Source organism: Dendrobium catenatum, unplaced genomic scaffold (genome assembly GCF_001605985.2).
Source record: "Dendrobium catenatum unplaced genomic scaffold, ASM160598v2 fragScaff_scaffold_390, whole genome shotgun sequence".
Classification (NCBI taxonomy): Eukaryota; Viridiplantae; Streptophyta; class Magnoliopsida; order Asparagales; family Orchidaceae; genus Dendrobium; species Dendrobium catenatum.
This window is the reverse complement of record NW_021318852.1, coordinates 3,213,400-3,232,844: the sequence shown is the minus strand read 5'-3', so window position 1 is coordinate 3,232,844 and position 19,445 is coordinate 3,213,400. Positions and strand designations below refer to the sequence as shown.

The 19,445-nt window shown below is 37.3% G+C and overlaps 1 protein-coding gene across 2 annotated transcripts in view; it reads right to left on the bottom strand.

Annotated features, from left to right (window-relative positions):
* The window catches only part of LOC110116471 (DNA (cytosine-5)-methyltransferase CMT2), a 119,259-nt gene that overhangs the window by 62,557 nt on the left and 37,257 nt on the right, over positions 1-19,445 (bottom strand). For both annotated transcript variants that reach the window (XR_002305445.2, XM_020850036.2), the window contains exons 4-5: positions 699-806; positions 408-527 (exon numbers count right to left, since the gene is read on the bottom strand). Coding sequence is in view for 1 of the 2 variants with exons in the window: in XM_020850036.2 (XP_020705695.1) it covers positions 408-527; positions 699-806 (228 nt within the window). In the remaining variant the exon portion in view is untranslated. The remainder of the gene's footprint in view (positions 1-407; positions 528-698; positions 807-19,445) is intronic.

The following is a 19,445-nucleotide window of genomic DNA, read 5'->3' as shown; positions in this document are numbered from 1 at the left end:
TGCGCTATTTATATTAATGCAGTACAGAAGTAAAAGTACTTGTTTGTCTGAGAATGTGAATGGATAAAAATATACAAACATGTATCTAAGCAGGTGTATGCAGATATCTATACTAAAACTCACATTCACATAAAATAAGCAAACACATGGGTACATTCATAAATAGAGGCAAGCACAACTATACATATACAGACATGCAAATACACAAAAATATGTAAACATGAAAACACAAACAACAGCATACACACAACTACATAAAAAACATAATAGAGACATATACTGAGAAACATATAGAGCGCATAAAGTAAGAATATGTATATATGTATGCATTAGCATGTGTAAAAATATACATTCTAGCATATAAAGAGAGCTAAGAGGCTATTCACATTTAGAATTATAGAACATACACTTGGAGCAACCTGTGCAACCTTTACTTTTGAAACAAGACAATTTAAAAGATTATCATTCTTCAAGTTGGAGTAGAATAATCTCTTTTTATCATGGGATTCTGACTGATCCTTCATAACCTAGGGCAGATGAACAAAGGCAAAGACCATAAGCACAAAGAAGCTAATAAGACTCATACAATGAAATTGTAATTATGTACACCTATCTATTAACAAAGTCAACAACAGATCATCAAAATAAAAATGTGCTTAATAAAATAAGAAATGAATCAGAAGTAAAATTAAGCTCACAGTATCGTCAGCTCGGAAAAACCATTGTACAGTGAAGTAGTTTTCGCCTTTCGTTGTTTTAAAAAACTCTAAAATCCTTCCAACATAATCTGGTCTTCCCTTTTCAGCCTAAAAAAGGGAAATAATTTAGCATATAAAAAATAGGCATTCAGCGGCAGTAAGATCGACTCTAGACAAAAAAAATTGTTAACATAATTGTTGCTTACTGCAGATGGTATAATTTCTTACTGATCTATAATTTACAAAACACTTATAGGCTGAATATTTTGTCAGACGATCAAAAGAAACAGTAGGTGCTGTTGCAGATGTGTTTGAATAGAATTAAGGTTTTCATCTCTCAACTTTTATTCTTTTTTTTTTCTCATTTTTTATCAAAATCTTCCTTCTCTTTATTATGGCTCGTTTCTTTGACTTGTCTTCTAAGAAGTTGATCATCACAAATAATGTAAATCAGACTAAATGAGAACTTCAGGAATTACAACCCCCAAATTGCCAAAATGAGAGAAACAATTTAAAATGGACTCAAATTGTGAAGATCTCTCTAAAAAGAGAAAAAAAAAATGATTCATCGTCTTATGAGTCCTCTCCTAGAGCCAAAAGATATAAAATTTGTGCTTTGGGAAGAAATGAATTGAAAAATTCTATGATCATGTAATGAATGTAAAATACTAAGATGCTTAAAATTAGTGAGTTATATATATATTCCTCTCTATTGCAAAAGATGTTTGGGACGCCATCAAAGATGCTCAAAAAGTAAAGAAAATCTACGATCAAAATAAGGTTTGTTCCTCATACAAGCCAAAAAAGAAGGACAATAATGCTCTATGATCCAATCTTCAAAACCTCTGCCATAACAACCACCAAACCTCAAGATAAAAGACATATCGCTGCAAATTCTTTCCTTAAAGAAGGCAAAAGCCTTCTTCTAAAGACAATCTATGGTATAACTACTGCAAGAATAAAGAACAGACAATGAAAAATACTAAAAACTCCACAAAAAGCCAACAAGCTATGGTCGAAATAAAGAAAATCACCAAAACGGGAAAACCAGCCTTGTGGAATCAAAAGGGCTCAATCAAAAAGTAATTGATAAACTCAAAAATTTCCTCAACTTCTAGAAAAATCATTCGGGTCATGTTCCCTAGCTCAAAATGATAATGATTTCTAACTCTTGTGTTTGCCTTTTTTTTTAACACTACTTAAAAAAAAAAAAAAAAAACTCTTGTGTTTGCCTTAAATAATTCTCCTCGCACGTAACTTACCCGACGCCATACCTGTTAATGGCGAATGTCACACCATGGCACAAAGATCCCTTTGGAGCCATGGCGCATAGCGCACGGCACGGCGCACGCCATTTTGAACATGGCGCAAATTATATAAGAATTATAAAATAATAAGCATGAATATATAATAATATTGTCCAACATGACGAAAACTTTACATTTCACAACAATATTGTCCAAGGACAAGAATTCACATTTAAAATCATCACCCCTTCCTCGTCTCCTATAGAGTCCAATGTCTCTCAATCAAAGCATGCACTCATGAAGAAGCATACTAACACTAACAACTATTACTAAATATGATGAATACAATAATATATAGAGCTGCCGGGGGTCCAAGGGGGCGCTGCCCCCGAAAAAATTTTTATTTGTAAGAGTAATTTTAAAGTTTTGTTTATTTTTAAAGTTTGTAAATCGTTTGCATGGAAAGATACCTAATGGTACCGAGCATGTACCTAGCGGTACCGAGCTTTTTTTTTATTTTAAAAGGTGGACGTCACATTTAAACAATTTGGCGCGCCATTTTTTGTCGTGTGCCATGGCTCACATGTGGCGCAAATAGCTCGCATTATTTTAAACACATGCGCCTCACCATGAACATGGCGACGTAAGTGCGCCGCGCCGCTCCGTGCGCCATGGCGCGCGCTATTTTGTGTCATTGACAACAATGCTCGACGTGCGTTGACAAAAAACCCCAAATTGCTGAAATGGGCTCTATTCGTAAAACGGACAACATCGGCACATCCGGAGCAACGGAAACAGCTAGGATTGACACCCATATTGATTGGGGTCATTGATCGGCGAAAATTTAAATTTCACGTGCAAGAATAAAGGCTGCATTGACATGCACGAACAACGACGATGACATGACGACCAAGTCGATGCACAATTAATTAATAAACTTTGATATTATATAATTATAAGAAATAATAAAAAGAGAGATGAAATTAAAAAAATTAAATTCAAAATAAAAAAACCAAAATCCTAAAATACCCCTAACATTTCACTTAAACCCTTACACACACACCCTCTCACGCCTCACGCACGAAACTCATGTATGCCCCCTTTCTCTCTCAGCTCCTCCTTTCTCATGCAAGCCACCACCAGCCTTATTTTGTCGTCGCTGCTTCCTACTCAAGGTAATCTTCCTCCGCCCCTCTACTTCTTCTTCCCTTCTTCTTCCTCTTCCTCTTCTTCTTTTCTCTTTTCCTCCTTCCTCTTCTTCTTCCTCCATTTTCTCCTCCTCCATTTTCTCTCTCATTTCTTCTCTCCTTTCACTCTTCCTCTTCTCCTTCATCCCCTCAAAGTGGGTAATTATAATGCAATTATTTATTTAATTTCAATTTTTATTTATATTATTACAATTTATTTTTTAGTATTACTATTATTGAGTATTATATGGATTAATGGAGAGAATAATAAATATGAAAATATGAATTCTCATTGTATGGAATTATTGTAGTATAGATAATATGAATTATTGTAATATAAATAAGATATTTAAGTGTTATATATGCAACAACTTGAAAATGAACGAATTACTGAAGTATATAGTGTAATGTATATATGAATAATGATTTATACAAAAATGAAAGTATTAAAAGAAATAAAATGTGCATACATGCAAATTACAGGAGTTCAACCCCTTATGATACTAGTTGAGGAAGCAAAGTACCCGTGAATATTAAATAAAAATATAAAAGGAAAAAAATGTAAATGGTCGTACTTTTATTAGTACATTTAGACGGTGCTCCTATACTAATTGTAATGGAAAGAGAATAAATGTTAAATAAAAATAGAGAAATGAAACAAAATAAGAAATAAGTTATGTGAAGAGTAAGTTGTAAAAGTCTACAGTATATAAAAAATTACTTATATGTTAAATATGTAAGAAAGATCAAAGAACATACATGTTTTAAATTATATGTTTAATTGTTGTATATGAAATGGTAATTATCCACTAAGTTTACTATGTAAACTCAAACTATAATATTATATTTTTTTAGATAAATCTTCTGATAAGTAGAAATAGCTTGAAGTGGAGAGGAACAATCTACAGAACATGGCAATCTAACGAAAGTAGGTAATATGTGTTTATATTCAAATGTACGTTCAAATGTACAAGTGGTGTTAGTCATGGTTTAAAATTGTGCAATAAGAGGCACACCTTAGCGAAATTTCGCCCCTTTAAGCCTCAAAGCCCACGCAATGAGTTCAGGATTTGAGGCGTACGCCTCAAGTTTAGAAAGATTATCACATTAACTTTTGAATTGTGCTTAGACGAAGAATGTTGAGGGAAAAAAGATTAGAAAGATTATTTTAAATAATAGATTCTGGCAAAGTATCTTATATGTCATTACAACCACTAAACCTTTTATTTCAAATTTTAAGGATGGTGGATGCTGAGAAGAAGCCTGCAATGGGTTTCATCTACAATGTCATGGATGAAGCCAAAGAAATGATTGCCTCCAACTTAAGAGGCGAAGAGAATAGTTTTAGAAAAATTTGGAATATTATTGATAATAGGTGGGAGCTACAACTTCACCGGCACTTGCATGCAGCTGGTTATTACCTAAACCCTCAATATCAATATGCAGAGAACAAGTCTACAAACCTTGAAATAAAGTTGGGATTATATCATTGCATGGATCGACTAATAAGTGATGAAACTGAAAAATCAAATGCTGACATGCAACTGGTACCTTTTAGGAACAAAGAAGGCTTTTTTGGATTACAACAAGTGTCACGACCCGTCCCGGATGCTCGATCTAACGAGGCGGGTACGAAAAGTCGGACGGTAGTACATTTCCAAAAGTATAAATTTTACTCATCATCAAAACTTTTCTATAAACTGAAGAGCCACTAAAAAAAAAATCTATTTTACCTGTTGTCATTTGCACCTCGCCTTCTGTAAACATGTTCTTCTCTTTCAGCCATTACTTCTCTTAGGAATTTCCTGAAACATTTAAACTCGTGGTTTGAGTTTACTAAGTAAACTCAGTGAGAATTATATAAATTTATCTTTATAAAAATGGATTAATATATGTTCTTTCTTTTCTTAATCTTTCGGCTCGGTTTAAAATCGAACAATCCGGTGACGGCGTGACAGTGACTAACCCCAATCCTTCAACCAACATTACAGAGATAAGATTTTTTTCAAACAATATGTTGGAATCCAAAATTGCATTGACAATGCAATATTTTCATCTAAACTTATAGAACAATTTCTTCCTAGCTTTCCTTACTGATATGGCCAGCAAAATCAAGGGAACAATGCATTAAACTGTTACTCTCATCTGCCTATTATCACATCTACATTAACTAATTTGTAGTTATGAGATTTCTTTTTCTCTTGGGTCTTAACAATTTTTACCCGTTTTGTACTTCCAACGATTCTCAAGTCCCATGCCCAGCTTTTTTGTAGTACCAAACATTGCGATCTAAACTCTTGTCCTCATAAGCTGAGCTATCGATATTCTACTTCTGTTGGTAAGGTTCACAAGCTGGGATTTTTATACCAATAAAAAGAAGAAGTATTCTTTTGTCAGGTACTATAAACTTTTGTGGTAGCTTCTAAGAAGCCAGTAACCCAAAAAAAAAGAAAGGCCCTTTCCATTCCTATGTGAAAGTTTTATATAGGTCCAACTACGATATCTATTGAATATGCGCACGCATTCCATGTTTATCCGTATAAACTTCAACGGTGGTCTTGTAAAGAAATCCACGGCGCCACGCGCACATGAGTGTTCGAATCAGAAGTCATTTCGATTTTCTAGCCACTAGCTATTCCTCAAATCAGCAAATTCAAATTTTTCATAATGCGTCTTAAGGGCTCGGAATGAGGGTGATCCTGTATTCTATGGGTGAAGAATTGAATTGAAGCCTTATTATCTGTTGCCTGAGGCTCACATATAATTATATGTAGTCGTTGTCGCACGTAAGACGACAGGTGCAAATCTTTTAAGAGGGACTTGGAGCATAAAATTGGACTCATTCAGAGTATCATATAGGTAGACAAGCTCTCCTAGTGATTTGTGTGTTGCGCCTAAGAAGTAATAATTTTCAATAGTCCTTATATATATTACCACATTATGCAGCTACAGGTATAGCGTGCATGGCCGTAGCATTTAATAGTGATGAATTTAGTAAAATACAAGGAGTTATACCACAGTGAGTAAATGCCACGTTCTAAGGCTCATTGATCAAAATATTTTATTAATATAGTTTAACAATGTTTTTATAGATAGTATCATTTATATATTATAATATATATTTTTTCGTGGTAAAATGAACCCATTCTATTTATTATATGTTTGACGTTTTGCATTGGTAGGATTAGACTGTTGTTGGATATATAAGAATGATTAAATGATAAGTTCATGAATGATGCTATTGATGGATGGGAAGTAGAAGAGACCGAGCGATCATTCACCAAACATATTATAGAAAGAAATAAAAAGGATATATGTATTTTATGTAGCTCTTATTCAATGATGATATCGGATCTAGAAGGTGCTAATGTTGTATATGATCTCAATAATTTAAAAGTGTTGTTCTATCGTCTTAAGTAAGACGAATAAGTCTGAAGCGGAAAAAAAAAAAAACGAGCGTTTCATTACCTTGTGAATCATGGCGCAAAGTGAGAACGACGCGTTACGAAAGGAGGTGTCAGTGTTTGTTTTGACACTTGTGAGGTCGTGTAAGTCTAAGAGCACAGTGTTGGCCACTTTCTCACTAGCAGCCGCTGAATACAACGTAAGGACTAAAAGTGACGAGTCCGATTTAGAAATTAGGGATTGATGCCCTCTCTATAAATAGTGGATATGTGGCAGGTATATAGACGAAGGTATATTCTGAGAGAAGAGGGAGAACGAAGTATGAGGGAAAAGTATCGGCGAGAGCTAGACAAGCAGACGGACTCTCGTGAAGATGTGTAAGTTTATTAATAATCCTCTAATATGGAAATTTGCAATCTTAATAAGTAGATAAATACTACTTATTAAATTTTTATTCAATATTATAATCGTATACATATTAAAGACATTTATACAATTAATCAACAATTCACATAGATTTAGTTTTGTCCGTATGAATTTATACATAGACCATAATTAATTAAGATATATAAAATTTTATATTAGATACGAATAAAATGTAATAACTATAATATATATAGTTCTATCATATCATAAATAATAGATTTAGTATACGAGTAACAACTTGATAAGTTAACATATAATTGATTAGGCAATGCGAGATATGCTAACCTATTTTTTTAATAATAGCTTAATTTAAGAATGCAAAGAAAGATTTATTAAATATAAAATTTTTAATAAATTATTTCGATTTCCATGTCCGTTATAACCTCACCATGCCAACCATGAAAAATTGTGGGTTTGGGTCTACCCTTTTTCCCCGCTATCGCGCTCGCGTGTTTCCAAGTTCTTACTTAAGCCGGATCTCATTTCAAAACTCCTCGTATCTACTTTCGAGCGTTTGACTGAACCCGGAAGTATAAACGTTGGATTTTCTCCAAAATTGCAGTAGGCCTCAAGTTTTGTCAGGACGTACGTGCATTCTACTAAATCGAACGACCGTATGCCACAATGGCCTTGTTAGCCTAACTGATGGCGTTTACTCGTACGAGGATTTGTCACGTGATGAGTCTAATTTCAGAAATTCTCTCTCCTCACGTTTGCTAACCCTATAGCTCGTTACAAAGACCACAAATCTTATCTCGATATATCCCAAGTATTATCTCTCTCTAATATCTGTGAGAAAAGAGAGTTATTTTGACATAGTATAAATTGTATCTGTAATTGAGACTGGTGCGAGCGTTGCTCGCCAGATCTAATACAGAATTAGCATCTCATTCTACATTCCACAACATTTCGACGCTCGAGGAATACTAGAAAGAGAAAGTATCTATCAACTACTTTTCAGCGCAACATCGTCGCGCATATCTGCGAGTCTCGGTCATAGAGTCGCATTGTGAACGTCGTGTAATACTTTCAATCTCAAAGCAGTATTCATGGTAATGAGATACTTGACCACTCCTGAATAGACCATGTTGGACCTATCTGTCATCGTGAAACTTGAATCTGTCTCTCACTCGCTTCCATAAATTACTGTAGGGAGCTTTCAAGCTCAGCAAACCACAGGGGTGCGCCATTTTAAGACACATCTCAGTAAACCTCTAGAAGTTGCCAGGCACTACCTACGTTGTAGTCCATCGTACGATAACTAATTCATGGTCTATATCTTCATTCTAATGGTAGAATTGATAGCCTGCCTTATCATATGAATCATACGCACACGTACGATAGAACACCGCATCTGCGTTGCCATACTTCATATAATGAACTGCTGCGCGCATTTCATGCTTCCTCCACTACTATGCATGTGCCTATGCTTGCCTATGAACTTTCGCAATCCTAACGCTTCCCAGTGCATGTCGCATGCCAAGCGTCTACTTGCTTAACGCCAACTACAACGCTCCAGTCCTGGCACTCGACTATGGGTTATAATAATTTTTCTTACTGCCAAATTTATTTCCGCAAAAGCTCTCGGTCTCACGATCTAGACCCGGTTACTACTGTACTGCACGATTGAAGTCGCGTCGACTACGGATAACTTGACAATCGCTCACTGCGCCTTTTACCAGCAACCAAATCACATTTCGGACTCTCTTTTTATATGTCTCAACCTGAACATCATATACGATCCGGTCAGTCGCTCAATATCAATGGCATATACGCTCGATATCGCCAACAACAATTCTTAGCACTCACTATTGATACTCCGAGTCCTCGAGTGTGCAGAAATCAGCTTCTCGTGCGACACACTTGAGACGCAACATGGAACACATGAGTTCCTCCCTCCACACTCAGTAAAGATGAGGAAGGTTGTCTCCCCTCTGGCCAAGATGTCTTGACATGTTAAGCGACTGTTCACCTCTCGGAACTTTGCAATCACTCTGGGCCTAGTGTGGGCGCAGATAGAGTAATAGCTTATACTGAACACCATATACCATTCTTAGCGTGCATATGGCCACGTAACCTTGGCATGAAGGTGAGTGAGCTTGACGATTTTTAACGGCTACTGTTATTTGTATTGACTGTTACAACAGCGATAGAAAGGATCCAACTTGATATTTTGTTCATAATACGCAACATTATATGCGAAACCGAACAAAAAATAATAACCAGCTTCTTTTGCTGTTCCGGCGTCTTCACTATGGCCCCGCTAACAACAGCACTGGCGACATCTTATTTTTGTCTCCAGTTACCAGTGCGACGACATTCTTGCTGATCCCCGTAAGGCGCATTCCAATGGTACCTTGCAGCTACTCACAGAGTAAACTACAATACGCCGTAGTTATACACAAGCGAGATATATACCGCTCGACCTGGCTATACCATAGTGCTAGATTTGTTTCTTATAGACCGGATTCGCATATATATATGCTGTGCGTGCCATATTCTCGTGCCCAGGGATCTCACTGCAGTCTTGTCCCGGAACTAATCACTCAACCTGCCGGTTTATTTAGCTGATTCCCGACCGGATTTCTGCACATCCTAAAGTCTGTGAAGTTCCCCGCCTGTTCTCTTGTCAGCGGTGTCGTGTATGCCATCTTTTACTCTCCGAACCTGCTACATCCACTCAACCATAAGGAGATTTAGACACGTCTCCAATATATACTAAAAAATGAGCAACACACTAATAATAAAAAATACCATTATAGATCTACCGCACCAACTGATACATATACTGATATACCCTTGCATTACAGCAAACAAACTTAACAATCTATGCTCAAAATATCCTCTGTACTAACCCATTGCCACGCTCCTGCTACTAGTCAGAAGCAAAACAATAATCAAATGCAACTACACAACTTTAAATCAACTATCCTACAAATAATCTATATTGCGTAGGACCAAGTCAGTCGTTCTGGCGCGCGCGCGTCGCAAGATCGAGATGTCGACATCAGTCGAAACGTACGCGTCCTGGGAGTCGTGACTGATACAGACCCGTCTTTCCCGCTGAATCGGACCATTGGGTCCGTGCGGTTCGGAGATGTCTTCAGCGTTCGACGCAGATTAAACGTTATAGCATCGACGATAGTGACGCGACAGCACATGCACAGACTTTATATGGCTTTTATTATGTTTTATGATTTTTAGAACTCGGAGGATGTTTAACATCTTCAGCATTTCGAGACTCTCCGGCTTCTCCTAACTCTTTAGATGATCTATAAAAGCAGCAGACAGCGTAACCTCTGGGAGAGAAAGAGACAATGGAAAGAAAAATAGATAAGAGCAAGAATGTTCCTCCGGTGCATCGAGGTCTCTGTTCTGTTCCATAAGAAATACCACGCAACGCGTGTTAACACTGCGCGTGTGCTTTCCTTGTGGTCTTCTCGTGCGCGTCCAGAAAAGTCACCGGACAGAAATAACGGGTGAGAACATCTTAATTAAACGGCCGATGTACCAGGCGCCCGGCGCGAACCATACACACGACCCCGTATTATCCCTGTCATTATTCTATGCGCTTCATTGCTGGGCGCTGAGACCAATTAACTAGGCCGGAATTTGTCTCGAGACCGATCAGCTAAAGATATCAGCGATGCCCTTAATCGTACCAAATCCATCGGTTAGAGCCGCTTTTTAAAAGGCCGCGGGCCGGTTGGCTATAACATACCGTAGCGCAGGAACTGCACATAGACCGGTCTATTACCGTGCAGGAGTGTTTCCAAATACACATCTGATGCGCGTCTGAGAACTCTTTCGCAGGGTGCAATGGTCTGAACGCGCCGGCTTTAACAGCGCACTAACCGATGGGTGATTTGGTTATACGTGAATACCAAGGACAGAAAGCAATAACTGAGAAGGTTTGTAAACTGGCGGTGTGTGAGACCATCGTTATCCAAAAATCGTGCGTGAGTGAAGTCGAGGTGCATGGGCGGGGTGGGTAGAACCGGCCTTACATATAAAAGCGTGAGATTGCGGTACTCGAAATATAAAACACCCCGCATGTAATATAAACATTGAACCGAATTTAAAGAGGATGGATTCAAGTATCAACACGCAGCAATAGACCAACATGAGGCGAAGTAGAAAAAAACCGTTGCTTGAGTGTTGTGGTGGAGGGAGGAGCTGCGTCATATGGTTAAGGAGCGGATTGAATTGATATAGAATCGACCCAGCCCAAAAAATGAACGCGAGAGCCAAAACTTGAATATCCACTAAATAGGTTCTTTAGTCTTCCATGGTTAGAGTGCTGGAAACGAGCACTGATTATGAACCAATGCAGTCCAAAGAGGTAAATCGCACAAAATAATACTTGCTCTCCCAAAAAACGATAGGATTTAGAGATACAACAAGTGGAAAATTAGTTCTAGGAAATTAAAAGACAGGACACTGTGTCGCATGCGACCCTGGTATGGGTGTGGCGTCGGAGAGTCTAGTTAGAAGAAGCAAATAAAGCCCTAGCTAGTGCCAATAACTGAAGCTGAATCTACGATAGCCAAACATACGTAAGTGCGAGTAGTCATTGGAAATTTTGGCGACAAAGAGTATGTCAAGTTCTAAGGCATTGAATCAAGCCGAAGGGGAGAATTCATATGGGAAAACATGTTGGACTACTAGCCCAAAACAACTAGGGAAGACAGGCCTTAAAACCTTTGTAAAAAAAATATGTATAGAGTTTGACAAAGACTGCGGAATAAGCCGGAACTTGTCCAACTCGATCAAGGCAAGAAGTGATAAAGAGGATGGAGATAGAGAGGCTCACATATCATTGAGGTAAGGTGAAGAAAAACACATTGGAGTCCTAAAACTCCAAACAGTAGTGGAGCTTTTAAAAAAAAAGCAAATTGGTTCTGCCTAATTGGCACTTGTCAGAAACAAGCGCACCAACAGTTATCTTTTTCCATAAAGGTTAAAAGAGATATTGGATATTTAGCAACGCCAAACATGCTTCAGAAGTGGTACAGATTATAATAATCTCTCTTAGTTTATTGGATATTTCCTGGAAGCATCTAATACATAAGGAAATAAGATTATATGAAATTTCCGAAGTATTTATCTTCCTTAGAGGCAGAATGATAGGAATGTGACCAATAACTCTCAGCAAGTATGTGAATCCAGGAGGAGTACACGGCTCCGAAAGCTATTAGGTAGATTACTAGGAACGCGCCCGATAGAACTTTAATGGTATGGTGATCCATCGATTTCATAAACTCTTATATTGAATTTAGGATTAATGGAACTCCAACAATAATTCAACTTGGCCTCCCCAAAACGATGCACCACAGTTTAGATTAGTAAAAAATAAAATTAGTAAAAAGTGTAGTCCACTCCGATTTGCAAGATACAAGCGGTGCTGTATTTGTCTATCATATAATGATTGCTATGAAAGTGGTTATGAAAGAAATATGAGATTTACCTCCACCAATTGAATAAAACTACTTGATTATAAGATAATTACCCTAAGCCAAATAATAGAGGCGTAAGAAATAATAACATTTAGTAGCCTGATTGCGTAGAAGCTTCGCCTCTCACAAATTTTGAGAAGGTCATATTATGTCCCCATATTGCCTTCATTTGCAAACTAATGAGGGATAGAATTATTGCGAGGCATAAGTGTCGTCATAACTCAATGCGCCGCGATTCATATAGGCTTGCCTTCGGTGATTAGAACCATTCCAGCAAAGATGGCAAGATCTTATCATTGATGAACAGCCTTCATTAGTCTCTAGCATATATATGTAATAGATTTAGTCCCATTCCCTGTGTAAATTTTATACATACCCACTCCAATTAAGAGTTAGTATGATTATAGGATGCTGACACTCTATTTCTTAACTTATTGTCCAACTTTAAAATACGAGTCGAACGTCATATGTAAATATAAAAAAGTGGACCATGGACGTGAATATTTTATTATTAGGAGCTTTGACTGGAACTACTATCATCTTCTTTTTAAGAGCTTCTAGCCTCCTTCATCAATGCTTGACCCACTGAATGATATACCCTTATCTTTATAGTTCCCAAGCAAACTCAACAAAAAAATTCTCCCAAAGAAAAAGGTGTCGGAAATGTTAGACCTTAAATTGTGTGAACTGAACAAGATTTCAATAATAAAGCAACATTTGATCGACCAGAGGATGGCGAGCTGCAAAAACCATAATAACCCGGGAGCAGTTTACAGACTGTATAAAGTATCCATACAAGTAGATCGTATTGAAGATATGCTCTCCTCCATAAGTTGGATGAAAAAGATAGTAAACGTCATCGATGCAGATTAAAGGAACAAACATTGTCCATTATCAATAAGATCGATCGACCTCATAAGTACTCATAAAAGAGAATAATAACAATTCCCACGCTAAGTGAGATTTTTGAATGGTATATACTACAAGATCAGTTTCCTCACTATATGCCAACTACAATCTAAAAGCTCTGACATAGATCGTTGATCACTCAATATCAACTACGCCCCTGCGTCTCGCATCTACTACTACCACATCAGTGAGAGGTAATAGTCAACTAAACCTTCTAATGAGAGAATCTAATTTGAATTCCATCTTCTGATACTATAAAAACAAACCTAAGACAATTTCTACTGGTTGTTTACACAAGAGGATATGCTTCCAAAGAAGCTTTCGTGGCTCTGGTTTAATTGTAGGTTTGTGATGGCAGTGAGGGCTATTAAGCATTGAAAGTTATCCCATTTGATTATTTTATATGATTTTGAAATTAATGCCCAAATTCAAACCCTAAGTATGCTATAGATAGACGATTTAGTGTATTCTCCACGATTGCGGTCCTGATAGGTTCGTTTTGATTGCAGACAAAGTTCTAACACTATTGGTAAAGCTCCTACTGAAGGATCAGAAGAGACTTCATCATGTCGACGGTGTGCGTGCGGGCAAAATAGATGTCACGTTAAGCGTTGATGTAGTTTATTTTGGTAATGGTATCATCCATATATTATTGATCTGATAAGGAGACATCAAGAGCTTATTACTATTTACATTGTAACATATTTGTTGATAAATCTTTAGAGAGGTTGAGGGTGACATAGTTCTCTAGATTCAAAACAGTAGTTGCGAGTAGTAACAGCAAGTAGGATACGTTCAGAAATATTGGATTTCTACTGAGCTTTTATTAAGATTGAGTTGACTTATTTATCTAAACAAATAATTTTGTTTTATAGCACATAGGCACTAAATCAACGCCGTATAGAACCTCTCAGACAGATAAGCAGATCATACGTGGGGGGCGTTAGTCGTAATGCCAAGAGAGCTGCGCAATAAGTAGCTGTATATCAAACCGACAAAATATGTGCCCAAAGGTTGCAGGTTGCAAAGTTGACATTTGGAGTGACACACGAAGACCGTGTCCAGAGGGAAACTCAAGAGAAGTCGCATATGCTGCTAGGTGCTGGCTAGCTCGCAAGCATGAGCGTAGGGTTATTGTGAACTGCACGCTGGCTCACGAGCGCTTTGGGCGCGATAACTATGGTAATAACAAATAGTGCAGGTGGCATGTGGTTTAGAACTCGCGGGTGAGCACATCGGCTGAGCTGTGATTAAAATGCACTATTGGCGAGGTTGTTAAGCCACAAGCGGATTGGAGCTACAGTTGCTCGCTGTGTTTACTCGTGGATGTTAATGCAAGGAGTCAATCAAATTTGCAAGAAAAGCATGAGTTTTTGTGAGTGACGGAGTCGCTGTGGTTATTTGATCTTTGTTTTTTAAAACTAAATAAGTGCGAAGATCTTCATGAATTTATCCAGTTTAGGTCATTTTTGTTCTTTGCGTCTAACACACCACTAATGATAGGTTTCCATAATAATGCATTAAGGGTTGTATGGCTGGGGCCAGCCCGTTAGAGAATCCCTCTTTGATTTGCGGTATTCCAATTGAACAGTGAATGTAGATCCCTGTTGAAGCCCTCTGCCTCCTTATTCCTCTCTTTCATTCAATAATTACACTCAACAAGAAATTGATAGGGAGTTTCTCTATGATTATTCTTGCTTCTTCTTGGAGTGTTCTCTCCCCTCTATCACCGACCTCATTACAAATACCAAAACATAAATATTGTTTCACCAATTATATGTGTGTTTAGAAAATCTTTGCCTCGGTTCCACTAGCCAAAGTTATCTTCCCTTCTCTTCGATTCATATCTTATGAGAATCCGCAATATCTCCTTGGATTTTCATTTAGTTCTTTAATTTATTTTCAGAAATTAATTTGTGCGAGAACAACAGATATTAAGAGGGCCAAGAAGTTTTAAAATTAATAGCTTAGGGAAGCCTTTAATCACAAACTTCTATAAGATAATAGCTATATACTTGATATTAATGTGAGAAGAGTTGGATTATTGGAGAGTTGACTAGAGTAGTAATGACGTTAATCTATGTTATTCATTTATATTATTTTTATTTTTATTTTTATAAAAGTTAGTACTATCTTCCTGCTTTTTAGTTGCAAAGCTGTACTATAAACACAACAATATAAATCAAATGTTAGATTTCTATATATTAGTTAACTTGTTTCTACATTAAAAACTATGCAGAGAATATCAGGCACCGGTTTTTTTTATAATCTATAATATTTCTTAGTAAGTAGTAGTCTGAATCTACGTTTAATCTTTGCATTTTTAAAATTGTTTAATGATTAACTCATATAGTTGAATAGATTTATTATAAATGATGGTGGTTTCAGTGTGCAATGGTTTTGCAATTAAATTTTTTTTTTTTTTAAAAGTTATAAGTTCTTTTCTAAATTTATAATTAATTTTAATTACTACATATGACGCAGTAACAGCTCCATTATTTAGATAATTTTTAAAATATAATAAAATTAAGGTGGAATGCCTTACTCGCTTTAATTCTCTAGCTACTGTTCTATGGAAAGTTTTTCAAGAACGGGTAAAGAGGTGTGGTAGTCCTACCTTATTTTCACAATTTTTTATTTATAATAAAATCCGAAATAACCAATTACTCCTGTGGAATGAGCGCCTACCATACGGATTCTTCTATCTTAATTTCTACGTTTTCTTAGATTTTCTATTACGGAGGCCTACAATCTTCTATCTACAAAACCCACTAACTAAATCATTCTATTTCGTTTTGTAATAGGTTGTATGCATGATGCCTTAAGATGTATTTCTATCATGAAAGCTCAATTAATTTCAAATAACACGATATATCGACAAATCTTCTTAAAGGGCTACAGACTTTTATATAAATAGTGATTAATCAAATAAAAACTCTTCTTAAGTTCTGCGCCAACATCAAGGATTTAAGGATTCACTTTTTATTGGGAGGCTAAGGCGGTTATTTGACAGCCTCTCTCAATTTGGACCTTTTTGTCGCTCAAGAAGAATTTGTATTGTTAATTTAGGTATTGGTGCGTTAAGTTTAAGTAAAAAGAGAGAGATTTATTGTTACCAATCGTTGATAGATAGCAAACAAGAACCGGGCTGCCCAATGAAAAATCAGAAAGGCGCATCCTGTATCAACGCTTTCATTTACGGATTTACAGATATTTGCAAGTTTCTCTTACTTTGTCTTTTTAAAATATAACAATTTATCTTCGCAAATTACAATTTATATAGTGTGATCGACATCCAAGCATAAGAAGTAATCTGGATTCATTTTTATACCTCCGACAGTGGTGTTAATCAAGTCTCCTGAAAAAAGGAATGTTTAGTGGGTATTATTATCACGTAGCCGCACAAAACAAAAAAGATAAACCCGCCAATAGATGGTAGAAATTATTTAAAATGATCTGGTCGCACACAATTATTTATTATTACGCGCCTGAATAAAATTAAGGCGCGCGTTTTGTGTATAAAAACCGCAGCGAGAAATGGAAATAATGTAACTCAGATCGCGAAGGCCAGAATTTTCCAAGCAGGAGCGATGATTATATAAGCATTAATTATAGCACTCTTGGCTAACCAAAAATATCTGGTTGGAAGGAAAAGTTGTTGATAATTCCTGCAGGCACTGAATGAACAACGGGGATATAATAAACGGGCGCACCAACGCGCAGTTGCAAGCCCGATGGAGTTATATGTCAAGGCTGAGTTTATTGGAGGGAGATATAAATTTGCCATGCTGGAACAAGCCCGCCATCCTCCATTCCTTGTTCAAGTAGCATTTCCACTCGCGAGGTAAAGACAATCCCTCCAACAACAATATTCAAAAACCATTAATTGAGCCCCATCATATCTCAGTAAAAATATTACTCTCCCCAAGTGTAGCATTATATATAATATTCCCAACCAACTCAAGGGATGACAACTTCACCCATAACAAATTTGCAAGACTCGAACCCCGGATTACGAAGATATTATGTATTAACTCACAATGAGACGTTTCACTCAATCGCAAAAAAGAGTGTACAACGATACGAACCACAACACAGGCCACGGCAGATTACACCCGCATTTAAGGCTCAAAATTATAGACCCTAAACCTTAACCAAACTACTCTCCCCACCGTTCGTAAACAATGCTTATAATTTCCAAACTGTATGAAATAGCAATGATATCACTATATGATCCTAAATAAATCCTAATGTACAAACCAACAACTCCATTATACATAATATTCAACCCCCTATCAAAATTTGTTGTGACAGGAGCCACCTCAAACGGGAATACCGTTATCTCTCTCTCTCGAGCGTTTAGGCTTTTTCAAAGACGTTTGAGGGAAAAAAAAGGACAGTCCTCCTGATTATGCTAGGAGGTTTTGATATAGTGCCACCATTTAAACCAATAGGGTGACGAGTAACCCTAAATTGCGGCCAAACATTGCATCTATCCATTCTACATCGCTTTACCTCCCACTTCACTATGGCTATAGACTATGGTCACAATTAGAGGCGTAGGCCTAGAGGCATTAAGGTCCATCAGGCACATTCCAATCAAGCCCACAGGCTTCCACTATTACCTTATCTCATCTTCCTCCATCTTATTACCCTCCCTTCTCTACAACCTTGTGCAGTGCGTAGAAGACAAAGGACCTTTTCATCATCGCTCAAACCAAATCTATTTATGGTACCCCACTCCCTCCATTTCCCAATCTCCGTGAATGGGGAATCATCAGATTTTCGACACGTGTTATGTACCAGTCGACGAGGGCGCGATCGACGGCCATGTGATTTCAGAGTCTTTTATTTTTTATGTTTTATTTTTATTCATGTCATTTAGTTAGGTGTTTTCATGTATTTATCCTTTTGTACCCCTATGAGGGACCACTCCAGTAAGTGCATGTGATGTGTAGCCCAAGGCTTTGTCGTCTTTATGCATTTTATTTCCAATTGCCTATATAAAGGCTTTGTCATTGTATTAGAAGGCGAAATTAGTGATGAATGTGAAATTGACGGATCTTGTTTGTTGACGCTCATTCTGACATAACCGTCGCTACTCGAGTACTCCTCGTGTGTGTGAGCTTCTCTCTCATCGTATTTGGTGATTCTCTTAGTTGAGTACTCTACGTTTTCTTGGTAAATATATATTAAATATATTTTCTTTTTCCCGCAAGAAAGAGCTCCACAGTACAATTCTCCCTCTAGTGTTTCCGCCGAACAACTCTGTTCCCTTGGGGTTCTCGGCCGCCAGGCCGGACGACGCCCATCCTCCGACCGCACCGCCTTGATCGCGCGAAAACCAAACGACCCATCACCAGCGCCGCCTCGCTATTCATCATCATTGACGAGGTTGAAATCTGAGGAATTCAGGTCCAACTTGGCTTCCCAAAATTCAGAGGAATTTTCAGATAAGTGTTGTTGATAATCTTCTCGTAAGTGAATCCAAATTGAAATTAAAATCAATCTTGGATGGTCATTTTTAACAAACTCATCCTACGTCGGTCCATACGCCAATGGTTGCGAAATCTTTTCACCTTCTCCTAAACCCGTGCTCTTCGTGGTAGCCATTACCGGGCGCTACGGCATCTGACTGTATGCTTATCAAGTCCCCACCAAATTAATTTTGTAATTCTATCCCCCTCAATGTGATTTTAGAAATCTAAATTGAATGCAAATAAATTCTCCCGTCCAATTTTATTAAACTTGAAAATTAACTTCAGTGTGGTTCAAGCTTCCTCTCTTCTCTACCCCACCGCCGGTCTCGCCATTGTCTTCACCGTAAATTTTCTTTAATTATATGCCTTAATCTCATTAATTAGTGTAATTACTCTACTAATCATTGTTATTTTTTCCCTCCTAAAATTCATAATAAACTGAAAATCATATATTCATTCTGTGCGTCAAGATCTTGCACTTTCCCTCGACCCGATGAAACCACACCGATCCTCACTGGTCCTTAACACAACCATACATTACTCAAATCCCAACCCGCGACCAACCATCTCCTCCGCGTTCGGAGGACACTTACTTCGTACGGGCAGTCCTTTTCATCTCGCCTGCGCAAATGATGCA